Source organism: Lonchura striata, chromosome W (genome assembly GCF_050655825.1).
Source record: "Lonchura striata isolate lonStrDom1 chromosome W, ASM5065582v1, whole genome shotgun sequence".
Lineage (NCBI taxonomy): Eukaryota > Metazoa > Chordata > Aves > Passeriformes > Estrildidae > Lonchura > Lonchura striata.
The window spans coordinates 38,372,507-38,390,038 of NC_140743.1; the positions used below are offsets into that span (position 1 = coordinate 38,372,507).

The window sequence follows — 17,532 nt, forward strand, 5'->3', positions numbered from 1 at the left end:
CAGGAATTGGGTACTGTTTGATTCTGATCAGATCCTCCAGCCTCTCGATCTCAATGTGAATAGGCTCCATATTTAACCTCCTTGCCTCGTAAACTTACCATTAGCTGGGAGTCCTGTGCTATTAGGCTTATCTCCAGTGCTACCATTAAATGTCTCCCCAGCAAGTTATGATCTGCTCCTTCTAGCAGTACTGTTACAGTGCACTTGGACATGCCTTTTCCCCATTCCCCAGCACCCCTGTGATTCTGATCAGATAACCCTGGACCCCTCCTTCCTGCCCTGACAGGGTTGGCGGAGAGCCAAGAAGCCCTCCCTGTCCAAAGCCTGGATAAACCCCTGACATTTCCTGTTCATCCTCTTTTTGCCCCGCTCTTTCCCTTGGACATCACAGAATAAAGAGAGCTGGACCAATATACATCAGGGTAAGAGCCTCTTTTGGAAATCTTTACCTATCTCCTGATATTCCTCCCATCAAAGCCTCGGATCTCTGGGCTAGCCTGATAATTTAGGGGCTGAGGGGGGGGGGGGGGAACATCAGCAGTAGTATGTTCCCCAGGCAAGATTTATATTCTGATTCTATTTCCACATTTTTTAAAACCGGTACCTTGAAGGGTTCCCCTTTGGCCCCGATAACCACCATTTAGTCCTCACTTTTAGTACATCCTGGTGGCAGTCACTGAACTGTAGTTCTTTCTGCACCTGAATCCACCAAAATACCAATTCTTGTTTCTGGGGTCCAATTTTTAACTTTATCAAGGGCTCTCCAGGTGTTCTGGACCCCAAATTATAGAGCCCCTGACACCTCTAATCCTCCTGAAAAATTTGTTCATCTTTTATTTTTTTCTTGCACTGCTTCTTGAAGCGCCCTCTCTGTTTACAGTAAAAGCACTCAGGGCCACCTACCTGTTTGTTTGTGCCCTTCCTCTGAGAGGGGCTTAATTTACTTTGGGGCCATTGGGCTTGTGCCAGCTTTCCGGGATTCTGCAGCCGCTCCTGTTTATGTGCTTCCTGTACTGCTGCCACTAACATCTTTGCTTGTGCCTTCTGTTTTTCTTCATGTCTCCTCATGTAAACTTTCTGTGCCTCCCTTAGCAATTCTTGGAGGCTTTTCTCCCGCCAATTCTCTATTTTTTCTAGCTTTTTCCATATTTAGCAACAAATTGTGTTTTCAGCAAAATACCCCCGACAGGAGAATTAGGGTCGGTGCCCAAATACATCTGGAGGCTTTTTCTTAACTGCTCCAGCCATTCGGTGGGTGTTTCATCCCTCCCCTGGCACTCCCCCAATGCCTTACTGATGTTCTGCCCCTTTGGTACCGCCCCCTGAATTCCCTGCATTACCATGTTCCTCAGCCTTATTATTTTGAGCCGATCCTGCTCCGCCTGGGCATTCCATGATGGCCTCTGTTCAGGCCACCTTTCGGCCCTGCTCCCCAGATGGGGATTCCTATGTTCCCAGTCCTTTATTGCAGCCTGCCATATCATGTCCCGTTCCTCGGCGCTGAACAACGACCTTAGAATAGCGCAGATATCATCATATGAATAGATACTGTTCCCCAAAAACTCATCCAGCCTTTCCACCACCCCTAGAGGGTCATCCATTAATTTCCCTATTTTCCTTCTGAAGGCCCTTACATCCCCATGTTGATTCGCACATTTACATACCCAATTGTCCAAGATTAAAAAAAAAAATGTTTTCCAATTACCATCTGAGTAGGAGTTGCCTTGGGGCAGTTTTCCTTATCTGCTGTTAATGGCCCTATCAATGCCTGGCCACATGACTCAGAGATAACACTGTCCAGGAGGAGGAGGTGATTAAGGACACACCTTGTGACTCATAATAGCCCATTGTGAGATGCTCTGCCCAAGGGGAGGAGCTAGGCATTCCCACCTGGATAAAAGTGGAGATTTCTAGACAGAGGAGAGCCTTTTCACAGGTTCTCCGAGAAGACACAGCAACTACATCTGCCATCCCAAGACGACTGCAGCTCTTCCAATTCGGACTGCTACCAGCACGCTGGCCAGGTTGTATTCTGACTTTGTCAGTAGCCTTTCCCTTTGTATTATTGCATGTATTTTTGTCCTTCTCCCCTTTTCCTAATAAATTGTATTTCTGACTTGGAGTCTCTCACTGGTTTTACTTTCAAACCAGAACACCAATGACTCCAGGAGCAGTTTGTAATTTCCTTAGGGGGTAGAGACCGGGTCTGTCCCCTTCCCCCTCACTATCTTCATGGTTTTCCCTCTGTGTTTTGTGCTGTGTCCTGCTAGCCGGAGGAGAGGCAGTTTCCCTGCCAGGGAGTGTGTGCCTGGGACTGTCCACTTGTTGTGGCACAGGCGGGGGCTGAGAAGGATCCGGTGGGTTCGGCACCACTGGAGCAGAGGGCTGTATGTTACGTGGCAGTGCCTATGCCTGTGCAGGTTGAGGCAGGTAACCCACTGGTGCAGGCACTGGAGCCTGGACCTGGTTTAGGTACAGGGGTGGAAGGTTATCCAAGGGCTCCCAGGTCTCACCCTGGTTTATGTTACTGCCCTGAGTTTGGACCGGGAATAGCCGAGTACCAGCATATTCCCACAATCTGGCATAGTCCAACTCCTCTCCTTCTGGCCCACTTTCTTCATATATACTATCATATAGTCCCCGACACATTCTTGTGTTAAATGTGCCAAACATGGGCCAAAATTTCCATGTTCTCCCATACCTCCATACAATAATGAATCATCTTTTCCTTAGATTTCCTCCATCTCTTGGGGCAGTCCCCGCAATGCTCCAACATCCACCCCAACAAGCTTCCCCTTGGGATTTCTGGCAAACAGTCCCTCTGCCCTTTACCAGGTTTTCCCTGGGTTTTTCCCTGAATTTTACTCTTTTTCTGTCCCATACTTCAACAAGCCTGCTTACCTTAATTCCTTGAATCAGTCCTGGTCAATACTGTGGCTTTAGCCTGTCCCTATTGAATGTTGCCAGCCTATCAGTCACACAGCGAAGCGCTCTGTGAACCTACAACTGGTGGTGAGCTCTCTTACCTTTTTCCCCGGACCAGTTCTCACACATCTGAGAATGTACCTTCCCTCCTTGATCCGCCCGTGATCAAACCCCTGAACTCCCCGAGTTGCAGGTTTTACGTGTGAAATGAGTTTCCCTCACAACCGACCACTTTCCTCGCGGAATAGTGAAAATGTGATTTTGGGGTCTGCACTCACCCTGTGAGTGTCACATCTCACACACATTCTTGATCACCCCTCACTCAGCCACACGATACTTATGGTCCCTTTTCCTGTGTGGATTCTTTGTGCACATAGAGTTTTATGAGTGAAAAAAATTAATAGCAGCCTCAGAGATTCTGCTCCGAGTTCCCAAGAGCTCTGGGCCTGTTTTTATCCTCTTTTTGATAGTGGTTCTGGCTCAGAATTCGAAATCTGATTTGTTCTACAGGATTCCCCAGTCCTGTCTGGCCGCCGAAATCGGCGGGGTGCCGCCTGGACAAAAAAGATTTCCTGGACCCCCAAATCAGATGCCCGTACGCGCCACCAAGATTGTTATAAATGAAAGCTCCAATTTATTAATTAAAGAAAATTTATTAAATGTTCCAAATATAAATTTAGAGAACAACAAAAAGTCACTATCAAAAAGGTTCAGTGCTGAGCCCGGGTATTGGTGCTGGGTGAGACACAGGTTTGACCGCTGCAGCAGAGGGTCTCCTATGCTTCACACCAACTGTCCTGTCTTGTTGCAGAGGATAGATAGATATGATTGTTATCTTAGCTAGCCGAATGTCACTTCTACCCTTGGATGAATCCTGGAGTGAAATGGACTGTTCCATCCCACCCCGCAAAAGATTGTGGTTCATCCCGCACCTCTGTACCTGCCCCTAAAACAGAGTCTGTAACCCCATTGGCCCATGCCTTGTCCCAGCCCACCTGGGAGCCCCTGAAAAGGGGGCTCCGAGGGGCCATGCGGCCTCTTGGACTTCCTCCCTCTCTTGGATTTCCTCCCTCTCTTGGACTTCCTCCCTCCTCCTCTCTAGGACTCCCTCCCTCCCTGGGGCTTCCCCTCTCCTAAACCCTCCGTTTCTCTCTCCCCTCCCCCGTCCTCCTAAGCCCAGCCACGTGCTACGCCTGAGAGCACGAGGCTTGGGCATCCCTGAATTCTCCAATAAACCTCTTCCCCCAAGAGCAAGCTTCAGAGATCTCTGCCTCCCTACACCCCAACCGTGCAAAGGAGAATAATCATCCCACACTGTCTGACCGATTTTTATACAATTTTTCTTGCCCAAGGCAGAGTCCATTTTCTTCCTTTTGGACTGCATGCATTCATGTGGAGTTTTTTTCTCTGTGGCAAGTTGAACACTACATGTCCGGAGAGTGATGAACACCCATGATTTCGTTCTGGAATTCAGTATTAAGATGTATCTCCCTGATGGCTCTGGCTATCTCAATCTCGGATATTTATCACCTATTTATCGTCCTTGGACCACCTTGATGGATGATCCATCTCCGGGCTGGCCACGTTCATTTGCTTGTAAATGAAGTCCTCCCTCCTTTGTCCAGGTGGTTTTGACATTGTGTTGCAATCCCTGTTGCTGGCTTGTGTGTTTAAAAAACTTCTTATAATAGTATATCTTAACAGTTTAAAATTATAAAATATACAAGAATTTTATTTTCATGAATTATCATATACCCATATAATAGTACTAAGGATTTTTAAGCTTGTCTTGGTTTGACAAGACAGGAGTCTGTGAAGGAGGGCAAAAGCCTCCTGTGCAATGGAGAAGGTAAACCCCCTCCCTCCGAATTACTAGGATTTTTAAATTAAAAGGCTCTCAGGCAAAGATATGGGAATGGGAGTAACAATTCTTTACTAGGAGAAAACTAGATAATTTTTAAAAAGGCAAATGCAATCAGTACAAACAAAACTAGTGATAAAGTCCACAACCTGAAAATTCGGGGTGTTGGTAGCGGTCCGGTTGAAATGATAGCTGCTCCTCTTGCAGTGGCTGATGAATTGCAGCTGAAGTGGTGATCTTTAGAAGGGTATAGTTTTTCTCTGAAGATCTGGTGGCAGTGGGGCTGGTCTTCCTCTGCACCGGGGTTGCCTCCGAGCTCCGCCGCCGCCGCCTCACCGCGCTCCCGCCGCTTCCCTGGGAATCCCGCCGAAGGAGCTGCTTCTCTGGGAAATCCCGCAAAGAGAGAGCTGCTCTGTCCCCCAAAAGGTACCCCTTTTATCCAATAAAAGAGTGCTTGGCTTCCCCCTCTGGGTGGAGCATCTCACAGTGGGATGGTGTTACGTTACCAGCCCTGCATTGAATCAGTCAATGGCCCATTAACAAACCATTACCTCTTCGGAGCAAACCATTGTTCTTGGAAAAGATAACAAACCTGCCCAACCTCCAACAGATGGCAAATAGAATACAAGCTTATCTTACAACCCAGGACAAAGCTGTAGCTTTATAATGTTATTGGAGGCTCCAATGTAGAGAATGGGATGTGCCCTGGTTTGTCTGGCCCCTGCTGCTGAACCAAATAGTGGCAACTGTGGTGTTTCACCCCAGAGACACTTTTGGCTAGCTGAATGTTGCAGCTGGATGCATGAGGACAAGTCCAGGCAAGCCAGAGCTGTGGGTGTGGCGGATGGAGCTTGCCTCGCAGAGGGTTCCGCTCCTCAGGTTTCCCACTGTCGGAGAGGCTTTTAAGACTATGGTGAAGGAAAGGAGTTGGTTCTGATGGAGGGTTTAATCCAGAGTTTTTATTCTGGCCCGCAGGCCTCTGAATGTAGCAGCAGCTCCAAGCAGAGTTCCAAGTCCTATCACTGCTCTATCAGAACCACGGGGTTCCCCTCTCTTTTACCTGGGGGAGGGGACAGGGCAAGGGATAGGGACCCCACCAACCAGGTACAGGAGAGGAGGTCTCAGGGGACAAAGGACAACTGGATGGCCCAATGCCCCCTGGGGGTGGAGGGCATCTTTTGAACCTGTCCAATCACTCGATGCATTTCTGCAATGCCAGGAGTGACAGACAGTGCTGGCAGGGGTCAGGGTGGGGAAAGGAGGGGTGATTGAGACACCTGGGAGGACACCTTCAGGAGAGAAACCGGGGTTCTGGGGTAAACCATAAAATCACGCTGCAACAGAATGTATAAAGGATTTACACAGAAAGGGAAGTGACCTTATCCCAAGCTCTTGGAGAAGGAAGATGGACATCAAGGTTGCTGATTGATGATTTCGAAAAGGGAAGCTGGACATCACTACCATAGATTAATGATCCCAGACAATAGAAGTTGGACCCCACCATCTGGACACACATCCTGGGATATACGCAATAGGGTATAGAAATTAGAAAGGAACCAAACATCACCATCATAGATTTACAATCCTGAAGTATAGAATTGTGATGTTAAAGGTAGAAATGGAAATTGTCAAAAGCTCATGTAGAAAATCAATAAATACCAGCAAGCCCAACAACCGGTGTGCAGTCGGAGGGGAAAACCCCCACCACTATACCCAGCGCTGTCTTTGCTTATATGTTTCCATATTAATTAATAAATTGAATTGCTGCTTGATATATTGGCTGAGTCAAGCGTCTCATTTCTAACAGAAAGATTATGAAATTGCTGATCCCAGCTTATTGATATTTGCTAATTTTGACTAACACAAGCACATTGGAAAATATTTTGTAGACTTAAAAACAGTATATATACCTTGCTAAACTTGTAAGTGGTGTGTGCTGTTAGTGGAGCAGTGACTCCCCAGTCACCCAGTGCTGCTTGCTTGCTTTCTTTAAAATAAAAGATATAGAAATAAAATTCGGTTTGGCTACTGAAGTTTTATATCACTATAAAAAGTTGGAAACGAGGACGAGCCATGCTAAACAGTTCTTGGAACATATAAACTACTTTGGGAAGAAAGTTTACTATGCATAAGGGTCTATGAATATGTAATAGGCTGATGTAATAGAAATTCTATATTGCGGTGGTGTGTCTTTAATTTGATATTTGTTCAATATCTGTTCCCCCCCCCCATCCCTAATCTCCTCCCCTCCCCAGTTGTCAGTATTCCCTAACTCTTCCCTAATCCCCTCATCTCCAAGTTGCCAATCCTCCTTTACCCTGCCCCTTTCCCTGGAACCTTCCCTGTCATTCCTCCTAGCCCCCTCCTCTGTTTCCAGAGCATTCCCTGTCTATTTAGTGAGACTCTAAACCCTATTGCTTATTTTGTGTTATTTCACTTCCCTGCTTCCCCTGATAGGTTTGTGATGGGTTAATTCTGCCCTAAACCCCTCCCCTGCTATTCCCTCATTGGTTGCTGTTCCTACCCCCTACCCCCGTCTCCCTGAATTCTTGTATAAAACCTCTGCCCCTGCTCCCAAGGGGGTCTTGGGGCTCACTGAATAAAACCATCCTGTTCACCCCCAAGTCCCGTGTCACCTCCGTCTGTTCCTGCACCACCGACTGGGACAGCAGAGCACCCTGGGGAAAGCAGCCGCCTGTTCTCTTCCCTCTCGCCGCCCAGCATGCCTTCCACTCGGGGAATCGCGGCGAGGGGAGCGCATGCCGTGCTACTACAGTATATAAAGGGTGTTTCCAAACTAGCAGTGTGAAAAACTGCATTGACTTGTTTGTTCATCAAGAAATTAAAGGAAAAATGTAAAGGTCAAAGCATAAGAACTTGCAGGCTTAAGCAAAACTGGTAACCGCAAGCAAATATTGTGAAACAATGTAATGACTATATATGGAAGAAAGATCTTGCAGTATTAGCCGGAACTGATAACCGCAATGGAGGACACCCATCACCCCACTTGTGAAATCAACTATTGCTAACTCAACACAACGCAGAAAAGATACAAATGCAGAAGTTTTCAAGAAAAGTATAAAAAGGGGCTGGAAAGAGGAAAAGTGTGTGAGCCATTGGCGGAACGCAGACTCCCCAGCTACACCCAGCACTCTTTGCTTGCTATCACTTGCTGTAATTAATAAAAATTATTAATTGATCTTAAAGGGCTGAATCAAATTATTCGCCTCAAACTTATAACAGCAGGAGTGGTCTTGGCTAAGTGCCAAGATGCACCCGGCCCTAATAACCTTTGGTCTATGGTCCTTATCTCCTATCGCCCTTTATTAAACTTTTTAGATTTTCACAGGAGAGTAAACATGTTTTTCACATGCCCGTGGGGTTTTCTCTCTCGGGGTTTCGGTGGGCACAGCCTCCTTTTATCCTAAACTCCCGGCCGCATGTTGCCCCCTCTTCCTTTCCACACTGACAGAGGTACTAGGAAGGTACAGCCTTCCCGAACCGCCTACCACATATCCCCCCTTTAACCTACTGTTTTACCCCAAAGTTCAGAAGTTCAGCCTTGTGTAGACCCCACTTGTCTATTTCAGGAGCCAAGCTGTCTGGGCCCTGTAACAAACCTGCTGCCCAAAGTAAGTACAGACATAAAGACCCATTTCAAAGACGTCAGCACCCACACCTTCACCCATAGAACTGTTTATAAAGACATTAGCACACATCTTTCTTATCACTGTGGTTAGATTTTCCCACAGAAGATATGTAGAACTGTAGATTGTGCATGTTACAATCAACAGGAATATGCTCACAGGCTGTCTTTCAGTAAAAGCTCACTGTGCTGGTTTGGGCTGGGGTACAATTAATCTGCTACACAGTAGCTGGAAACTGTGTCATAATACAGGGCCTCTCCTATGCTTAAATTGATGGGGCCCGGGGAGGCCGCCAGCGAGAGTCGCCGATCCATGCAGGGCAGCGGGGAACGGACAAGTGGAGAAGCCGGGAGGCTTCGCTCCGAGCTCCGCTGGGGCCGCCGCCAGGGGGCGCCGCCCCGCCCCGATGAGGCCACGCTGCCTGGCAGCCGCAAAGGGTGGACCAGCTCGCCGCCCTCCTTCCTCCGGTTGCTAGGAAACGAGACTCAGGCAGGGTGGGACAGCCGTCGCAAAGGCACGGTGCGACTGTCGTAATAACACGTTGGAGAAAATGTGAAGCGCAGTCGGTAGGGTCTGTGACGAAGAGAGTGACTGGGCTTGGCTCCCCGCACTTATTTGCCCCGTACCTCGGTGGCCCCCTGCCCCTCTTGTTCCATGTGGGGCCCAGGTTGAGCTCTCGGCCTCTTCTCCTTCTCCTCCTTCTCCTATGGCTCGGAAAACAGTTAGTAGGAAGCGGAAAGCGGCGACGGCTGCCGCCGGGGGGCTCCAGGGGGAGCAGGTAGGCTGGCAGGCGGGAATGGGTTTATGAGGGCAGAAATCCACATGCCGGTGCCTGGGGTGACCCTGATTGGGGGTTGCCGTGTCCCGGTTCCCGGTTGAGGTAGGGGAAAAGGTCGGGGTCTTTCGGTTCCTGGGGAAGGTGTCCTGGGGGGGAGATGGTGGGAAGGAGTAGTCCCGGCCACGGTGGCTGTCGGTGCGATACAGCGGGCAGCTTCCCCCCATCTCTGCTCCCTGCCCCGGTGGCCCCGGGAGCTCTCTGTTCGGCCCGTAACCACCGAGTCCCCGCCGCCCCAGAGCTGAGCGTTAATGCGAGGACACCCCAGGCCGGGCCGGAGGAGGCCGATGAACGGCGCAGTCAGTATCAGATGGCCCCCGCGGTGTTACCTCCAAACCTGCCGAGCTCACGCTGGGAGGCTGTCGGGGCTGTTTTTCCGTTTAAAGTGCTTCCTGGCTTCCTCTTGTTTCTATAAACTTTTGGTGTCCCAACAGTGCCGAACTGGGGTGGATTGTTTTCAGTATTATGGCAGTGTTACTTTAGCAAACAATTATGTTTAATTTTATGTTGCTGAACGCTTTATCACAATTTATGAGTTAATATTCGTGTATGGTATTATATGGGTAGTTTGGAAGGCTTCAGTATTTTGTCGAGAATATATTTGAATTTAGATGGCTTGTGTCTTAGGTTTTGTGAAAAACACCAATCACTTGGTTTTTAAAATTTTAAAAGTTTAATAATAATAAAATGGTTATAAAAATAGTAATACAATTAGAGTAATAAAATTTAGAGTTAGGACAATTACAAGACAATAAAAAGCAAAGAATTATGGACGTCTGGATGATCTCGGGCACTTAAAACACGACAAGCATGTTTTGTGAACAAAGGAATAACCCTTAAAAACCATTCACTGTTGCATATTCATACATACTTCATGGTTATGCATACATTCTATTTAAAATAAGAAATTCTGGAATATGTCAACTCTTTCTAATCCCCATGACGTCTTCGAGTCTGAGCAAGGCCTGAAGAAATTAGCTTCTTCTGATAAGAGAACCATAAATTCCTCTTCTCTGGAAGATTTAGGTGTTCTGGGATTGTTCTCTAGAAGCGAGTATCTCATTCTTTAAAAAAAAAAACCCACATACATAGTTTCTATTCTAACTACAAAACTACATTTACCATACTATTAAAATGTTAATACAGTACTTCTAATCAATATAACATAGTACATATAGTATTCAATTTAATATTTGCGAAAAGCCAATCATAAAATATGCATTTTTCACAGTTTGTTCTAGTTGCTAAGTTTAATGCTTCTTTTCCACAGTATGGGTGGGATCACTCAGTTCACAAAAGGAAAAGACTCCACCGGGTGAAAAGGTCTGTGGTGTACTACCTGAAAGGTAGAGAAGTCAGGATGCAGAATGAGTCCAGCTATCACCGCTTGTTGCATGAATATGCAGCCCAGCAACTTCCCAGCCTCTTGAAGGAGAGAGAATTTCACCTTGGAATCCTTAATAAAGTATTTGCCTCCCAGTGGCTGAACCACCGGCAAGTGGTGTGTGGGACAAAATGCAACACAGTAAGTGCCACCTATCTTTTGCTTCTCGCTGTTAATTATTCTACCCTCATATGACACCATAATTGAAGTATGTAGATAGCCAAGGAATATATTAACAAATAATTAGGTGTGGATTCCAATTTGTGCACAATTAATTTTGAATGAAGGTAATGCTTAGCAATCACCCATTCCCATCTGAAAACACGGCACTATGTGTATGGCCCAAAACCTGAACATGAGGCCTATATCTCATGCAGCATCTGTCTAATCCACATAGAGTGATTTACATCTAATTGCAGGATGGTAAGCAACAGTAGGGTTCAATCTTTCTTCCTGTCCTGCAAATGTAAAGTTCATGAATGATGTTAGCTTTGCTAAATGGTAGCTAACATGCCTGGCAAAACTTGCTAGTAAGACTCTATTTTTTTTGTGCTCAGTCTTTTATCAGTTGGTTTTATGTATGGTTCTGTGCTGCTGACTTGGGTCTGGAGCATCTCTCTTATGAGGAGAGACTGTGGGAGCTGGGCCTGTTTAGTCTAGAGAAGAGAAGACTGAGAGGGGATCTCAATTAATGCATATAAATATCTCAAAGGCAGATGCCGAGAGGATGGTGCCAGACTCTTTTCAGTGATGCCCAGTAACAGGATGAGGAGCAATGGCCATAAACTACAACACAAGAAGTTTCACCTCAACATGAGGAAGAACTTCTTTACGTTGAGGGTAGCAGAACACTGGAACAGGCTGCCCAGGGAGGTCATGGAGTCTCCCTCTCTGGAGACATTCAAGACCAACCTGGACATGTTCCTGTGTCACCTGCTCTGGGTGGCTGTGCCTTAGAAGGGGGTTGGACTGGATGATCTCCAGAGGTTCCTTCCATCCCTAATGATTCTGTGATTCTGTGACTTCAAAAAGTTGCTACAAAACTAAAAACTATGGTTAAACTCCAGATATTATTCAGAGTAGCTAGAAATGTTCCAAGATGAAAAAAATAATTTAGATATTCAGGATTATTCTTTTGCTTTTCCAGTTTGTAATTTTTTTCCACTCTACATCTGTTTTCAGTGTTTAAATAACTTCCCTTGCTTATGTATCTTTACATGCTTTAGCAAAATTTGAAATCTGTTTGGACTCTGTCATGTTTCAGATTTCATATTTTCAAAGCATCCGTTTATAGGAAAATATTAAAATAATGTACTATGTGATTAATAAATGGAGGAGATCATACTTCTTAGGTAATGCTCTCTCTGCTGGAGTTAGTGGCCTAACTTCATTGGCTGAGGTTTCAAAGTCATATATGAAATTCTAATTGAATTAGTGCAAAATCTCAAACCTGTTCTTTGAAGGTTGGTTAGTGCCACAGAAATGAATTGAACAATGTAGAGAATGTATAGATCAAGCAGCTCTAAAACCTCAATGTATATCACTAGGTGTGATTGTTTCTTTGCCTCAAGTTTTTTTTTTTTTTTAATGTTTTTTTTTGCAAAAGCCACACTCAGTGATCTGACCTGACCTGCAAGGGCCAGTGTTTTTTTGTTTTGTTTTGGTTTTTTTTTTCATTTCAGATGTTCTGTAATTATTCATAGTTACATAGCAGGAGGCTTTCATGTAGTAGCTCTTAAGAAGCAAGGCCTAGCTGTATAAACAAAACAGTCTTTTGACAGGAATTAAGTCTGAAATAGAATTTCTCTGCCTTCAGTTTCCATGTGTGTTTATCACCTAAGTCTCAAGAGTATTTGGTTTTCTGTGAACTGCATGTGATACCCATGTCTCTTCAGAGTCTGGTAGGTTCTGTGCCAAGTATAGTGTAGGTGGTAGAGATGCCCTTTAGCAGGCGAAGTCTCTCACTTCTCCATCCTTTGTCATCTGTCAACATGTGCTGTCTCCCAACCTCCTGAAATTAAATGTGGAGGGCAAGACACAAAACCTGACAAATGTGATTTTGGCACTAAACAAATTCAATTATATCAAAGTGTGTGCCTGTTAGTGATTCAGAGTTTCACATCAAGATGGATTGTCTGATTGTGCGGTCTTGTCTCTGGAAATGTAGTTCAGTCAGTCAATTTGTTACCAAATCTCTGAAAACCGGAATTAGACTCCCTAACAACTGCTTTTTGTGTTAAAGAGGGCATAATTTATTCATGTGCCTGGAAGGGCATGGAGGATCACTCCTTCCTAACATGCCCCCCTGATTTCTACAAACGTGTTGCTAATATACAGTCATGACATGCATATTATAATTTGTCCATTACCATAAAAATCCTCCCCATGTTCCCCAAGTTCCCAAACTCAGTGCTTGTTTTGGCTGTAGCTGCATTCCTAAACCAGATGTCTCCTCTTTATCTTCCAACGTCCTTGCTTGGAGAACAATTTCTGCATGCCTTGCTTCTCCGCTAAAGGTCCACAGACAGTGTCTTCTCTGCTAAAAGTTCATAGTTGTTGCGGTGCATTTGGGGGGACCCCAGGGTGTCCCTGGGGGCCCCCCCAAGCTGTGAGTTTGCTGGTAGCAGCAGGCAGGCAAGGAGACTCCACATGGCTTCTGAGGGTGCTATTTAGATGAGGGTTTATTGGGGGTCCTAACCCTGGGAAGAAGCATGGTTTCTGAGCAGGAGGGGATGGGGGAGGGAGGGGGAAAGGGGAGGGGGTGAGAGGGGCTGAGAGAGCACTGGCCAAGAGAGCCAGCTAAGAGCGAGAGCCTCATCTCACCAGCACACTTAACAGGGAGATTCCAAGTGGGCACAAAATAAGATTTGGGCCAATGGGATTAAAGACACATGATACTTCAGGGGAGAATTACAAGCTTCGAATAAACCATACAGTTTCGAGAGGTGAGACAGAGCATACCATTTAACTAAAATTCAACACCACGCACAGTCATAGTGTTTTTCTACTAAAAGGTCACAGTTACTGTAAACATTTAATTAACCTTCTTGGTATCAAACTCACTGGCTTCTTTTACCACTGCTCACTTCTCAGATGTTTCCTTATATCATGGATTGTTTCTCTGCACTCTTTCAAGTAGGACATGTGAGGCCATTACCCACTTGCATTGCCTGTACAGCACAACCTGTGAGTAGGTTTTGTGCAAAGATTAGTGAATATTCTGATCACCACCAGAAAGCAGGCATGCTAGTTTGATATCTTAGTGTTTAAAGAGTCCATGTTTATTTTGGGTGTGTCATTTTATCAGTAAATATGTATTGCTGCAGAACAGAAGCCAAGCATTCTATTAACATAGAAAAAAAGAGGTTTTTATAATCTAAATAAAAGTAAAGACTGGGAAAAATCAAACAGTGCTACTCAGTGTGACCAGTGGGGGTATTGGTATAATGACACTGTAAGCATTGTCTTACTTCTGTTGTTAGCAAAAAGCAAATCTGAAGGAAAAGAATAACATCATTTTCCAGCTTGGCTGAGGGTGAATTTTTTTGTCTGAAGTTGTACTTTTGCAGAATAGGATGTTCCCACCTGCTTGTTCTTGCTGGCACCGATGTGTGCATGGCTGGGGAATCAGCTGGATCAGCTTGCTGCTTTTTTGTGCAGATGGGCTTTCTTGTAGGGTTAGTTTTAATGAGACAGAGATATGATGCAGCTGATCTTGCAGCTACCTGAGGACTAGTTGCTGTCATAGGGGTCGTGAAACTGTTTGGGTGGATGAGGAAGAGGCAAGTGGATTCTCAAAGATTGGCTTAAGCCAGTTGTGAAACTTCATCACAGTTGATTTTCTCTTAGTGATTCAATTTTTAGCAGGGCAATGTGTTTATCTTTGGTTTCTTTTAAATGTTAATATGAATGACAAGAATGTGCCTGTGATTTCTGAGAGCAGTATGTGAAGAGCTGTGACACAGAGCATGTCGTGTGAGGAATAAGCAGTCTTTTTAATGCATGTTCTTTATGTTTTGTAAATCTATATCTATCCTGCTTGCATAAGCAAAAAGTGCTGTAGCTCAAGGTGACACCCTTTGGTTGATTTGTATGATCAACTAAAAGATAGGGCTGCCTGTTCTTCTGCTGTTCTGTATTCAGGGGCAGCAACAGAGCACACAAGAGTCTAAGGTGCTGCCTTGAAATGACATTTAGTAGGCCTGGGGTTTAATTTTGCTGTATAAAGTCAATGCTTTCAGTTAAAGATGCATGGGAAAGGCACTTATATTTAATTAATTGGTAATTTTGTTGGGTTCCTGTTTCTCCCCTCCCCCAAACTTGTCTCCAAAAGGCAGGTCATAAAATGGAAATATACTTGATGAAAGAGCCTGGCAAACTGTTCTGATCACAGTACTGTATATAAATTAAGGATGGTTTTTCCAGTTCACACTCTGGTTGATAGATATTTGATTCCTTGCCACAGTCTTTACTTTTAGCAAATTGATTAATGAAGTTCCTTAGTTAATAAAGCAGGGCAGTTTCCTAATTAACTTTATTGTAAGCAATTTGAAAAGGGGACACCTGCAGTGTTGCCTTTTTCCCAACCTGGAAATGAAACTCAAGATGATTTTAGTAAAGAGGTAATATAAAAGGGGATCTTTATTTGAAGGCCTTCAGAGGCAGTTATGGAAAGATGTCTGCAAAAGTCCGCCTCTCCCAGGGATTAGTGCATATTTATACATTTTAGGGAATTAGCATAATTGATAAAAAGCACCAATTAGGAGGACAAGTGGTGATTCAATTTCCCCCCAGGTTAAGCCTCTTCTCTGGTGTCCCCCCTCAGCACTAGCTGTACTTTGTCCATGAAAATGTATCTCTGAGAGTTGTTCTTGGCCTTGGTTCCCAGGAAGAACCAAGATAGCACTGGGACCTTGTACATCCTGGGACTTGAAGCTCTTGAATTTGTTTTGTTTTTCTGCCTAGGGAAAGGCCATAGAAAAGTACTGGGAAAACAAATCACTAATACAATAGGCTACAAAGCTAGAAATATATGTGCAAAGAACACAGAGAACATAGAAAAAAGGCAAAACCCAAACAGCATAATTCCCCCCCTTTTTGTAGAAACGAACAAGACTCTATCTTGTTTAGTCTCTATATTTAACCATACCACTAGTTTACACAACCAGCCATCCCACTAGTTGTTATACAGCTGCCAACTAGAACAATAGCTACTATGAACATTTCTTTTATCCAGGTTCAGTTTGGTGACCATGAAGTGAGTGTACTGAAGATATTCAAGGTTCAGTGAGCTCCTTTCAGAGCTACGTGGTGTAGAATTTGACTTTGCTTTCATATTTCAACCAAATTCTTAATAATTCTTTCACTCTGATCTGCATAAGAACAACAACCAGTGTTAATGATCCAATACCACCCTGACAAGTTTTTCTTATGAAGATTTTTTGGATACATTTTGGACTAGAGCTACATGCAAAATTTTAGGGCCAAATCTGAATCATGGTTACCAACTGTGCAGATAAGAGGCACAAAAGAACAATTTAAATCACATCATCTTGATTTGTATCAGTCTCTGTTTTCCAGCTGTCTCAGGAACAGAGGTCTTCTTAACTCTGGATGTCTCTTAATTCAGGGTTCTCTGCCAGCACCTCTGGCTTCAGTGAGGGTAGTCAGGATTTGGAATGGCCCTTTCCACTTAGATTGTAAGGTTACTGTCTTTCCATTTAACATAGACTCAGTCTTCAGGCTGAAACAGATGGGCAGGTGTGTCTGGTCTTATTTATCTGGATAACATGATGAATCTCTGCAGTTTCTGCAAAGTGGAACTTAAAAGCTGTGAAATACCTCTGCAAGTCAATTTTCCCCTCATAATAATTTCTCCCATAATATACATAATTTGATATGGCCTGCCATGCAATATTTCATAAGGACTCATGTTATCTCTGCCTTGGTTGCATGTAGATTCTCAGTAAGGCTATAGTCAAGACCTGAACCCATGTCATGGATGTTTCTGACAAATTTTACTAATCGGTATTTTGAGGGTTCCATTCACACATTCAGCCTTACCACTCAAGTGGAGTATATAGGTAATTTACAGATCCCAAACAATTCCCAAGATTTGACTAATAACTTCTATCACTGGGGGACCAACCCCAAAGGAAGCCTACAGGAAACAGGACTCCTGTACAACTAACCAGTATGATGAAGCAGAAGCAGTTTATTGTTTATATTACGCACTTATTTATAGATTCTAAAACTACTGCACACACTAGTCACACATTTCTTCATTGCTGCCTCTATCTTGTCCACGCATTCTGCACACACTCTTCAGAGTATGTGATTTATTACAGTCCAGATGGTTCACAGTCCTCTGTTATCTAGTTCTTGTGGTCTTGGTATTCTGTTTCTCAGCCCCTTCTTTCTTAATTTAGCACAGTTTATGTCTTAGTAACCTTGATGAATTCCAGAGGGCTCTGATAAGAATAACTAGAGATAGTTTGGCTGGGGCACAATGTTGCCTAAGTTGTTCAGATACATTGCTACAATTCTCCCTTCTTCTTGCACCAACCAAACCCTTTTTACTATTTTCTAGCAAGCGGGTCACCAATTTTTTTATGCATGGAATAACACAAAGCAATATAATAATGACTACTAGTAATAACAAAGCTCCCTTTATATCTTTCAACCATCCAGTTATTCCCCATCCCTCAAACCATTCATCTAAACCCCAGTCATTCACAGTCAATTTCTTCATGTTATCTTGTAATTGTTTGAGTTTCCTGTGAATGGATGCAGAATGGTCAGAGAGGTTCATACAACACATTCCTTCAAAATCCTCACACCCGTGCCCATGGGCTAAGCGCAAAAAATCTATAGCAGATCT

The 17,532-nt window shown here is 44.5% G+C and overlaps 1 protein-coding gene across 2 annotated transcripts in view; it reads left to right on the forward strand.

The window, feature by feature from the left end:
• The first annotated feature begins 8,929 nt into the window (after nucleotides 1-8,929).
• Nucleotides 8,930-17,532, forward strand: part of LOC146763178 (DDB1- and CUL4-associated factor 12-like) — a 72,432-nt gene continuing 63,829 nt past the window's right edge. The window contains exons 1-2 of one of the 2 annotated variants that reach the window (XM_085571102.1): nucleotides 8,930-9,211; nucleotides 10,539-10,793. In XM_085571102.1, the coding sequence (XP_085427228.1) occupies nucleotides 9,140-9,211; nucleotides 10,539-10,793 (327 nt within the window). In that variant the 5' untranslated portion in view covers nucleotides 8,930-9,139. The other variant, XM_085571103.1, reaches the window with a different exon arrangement.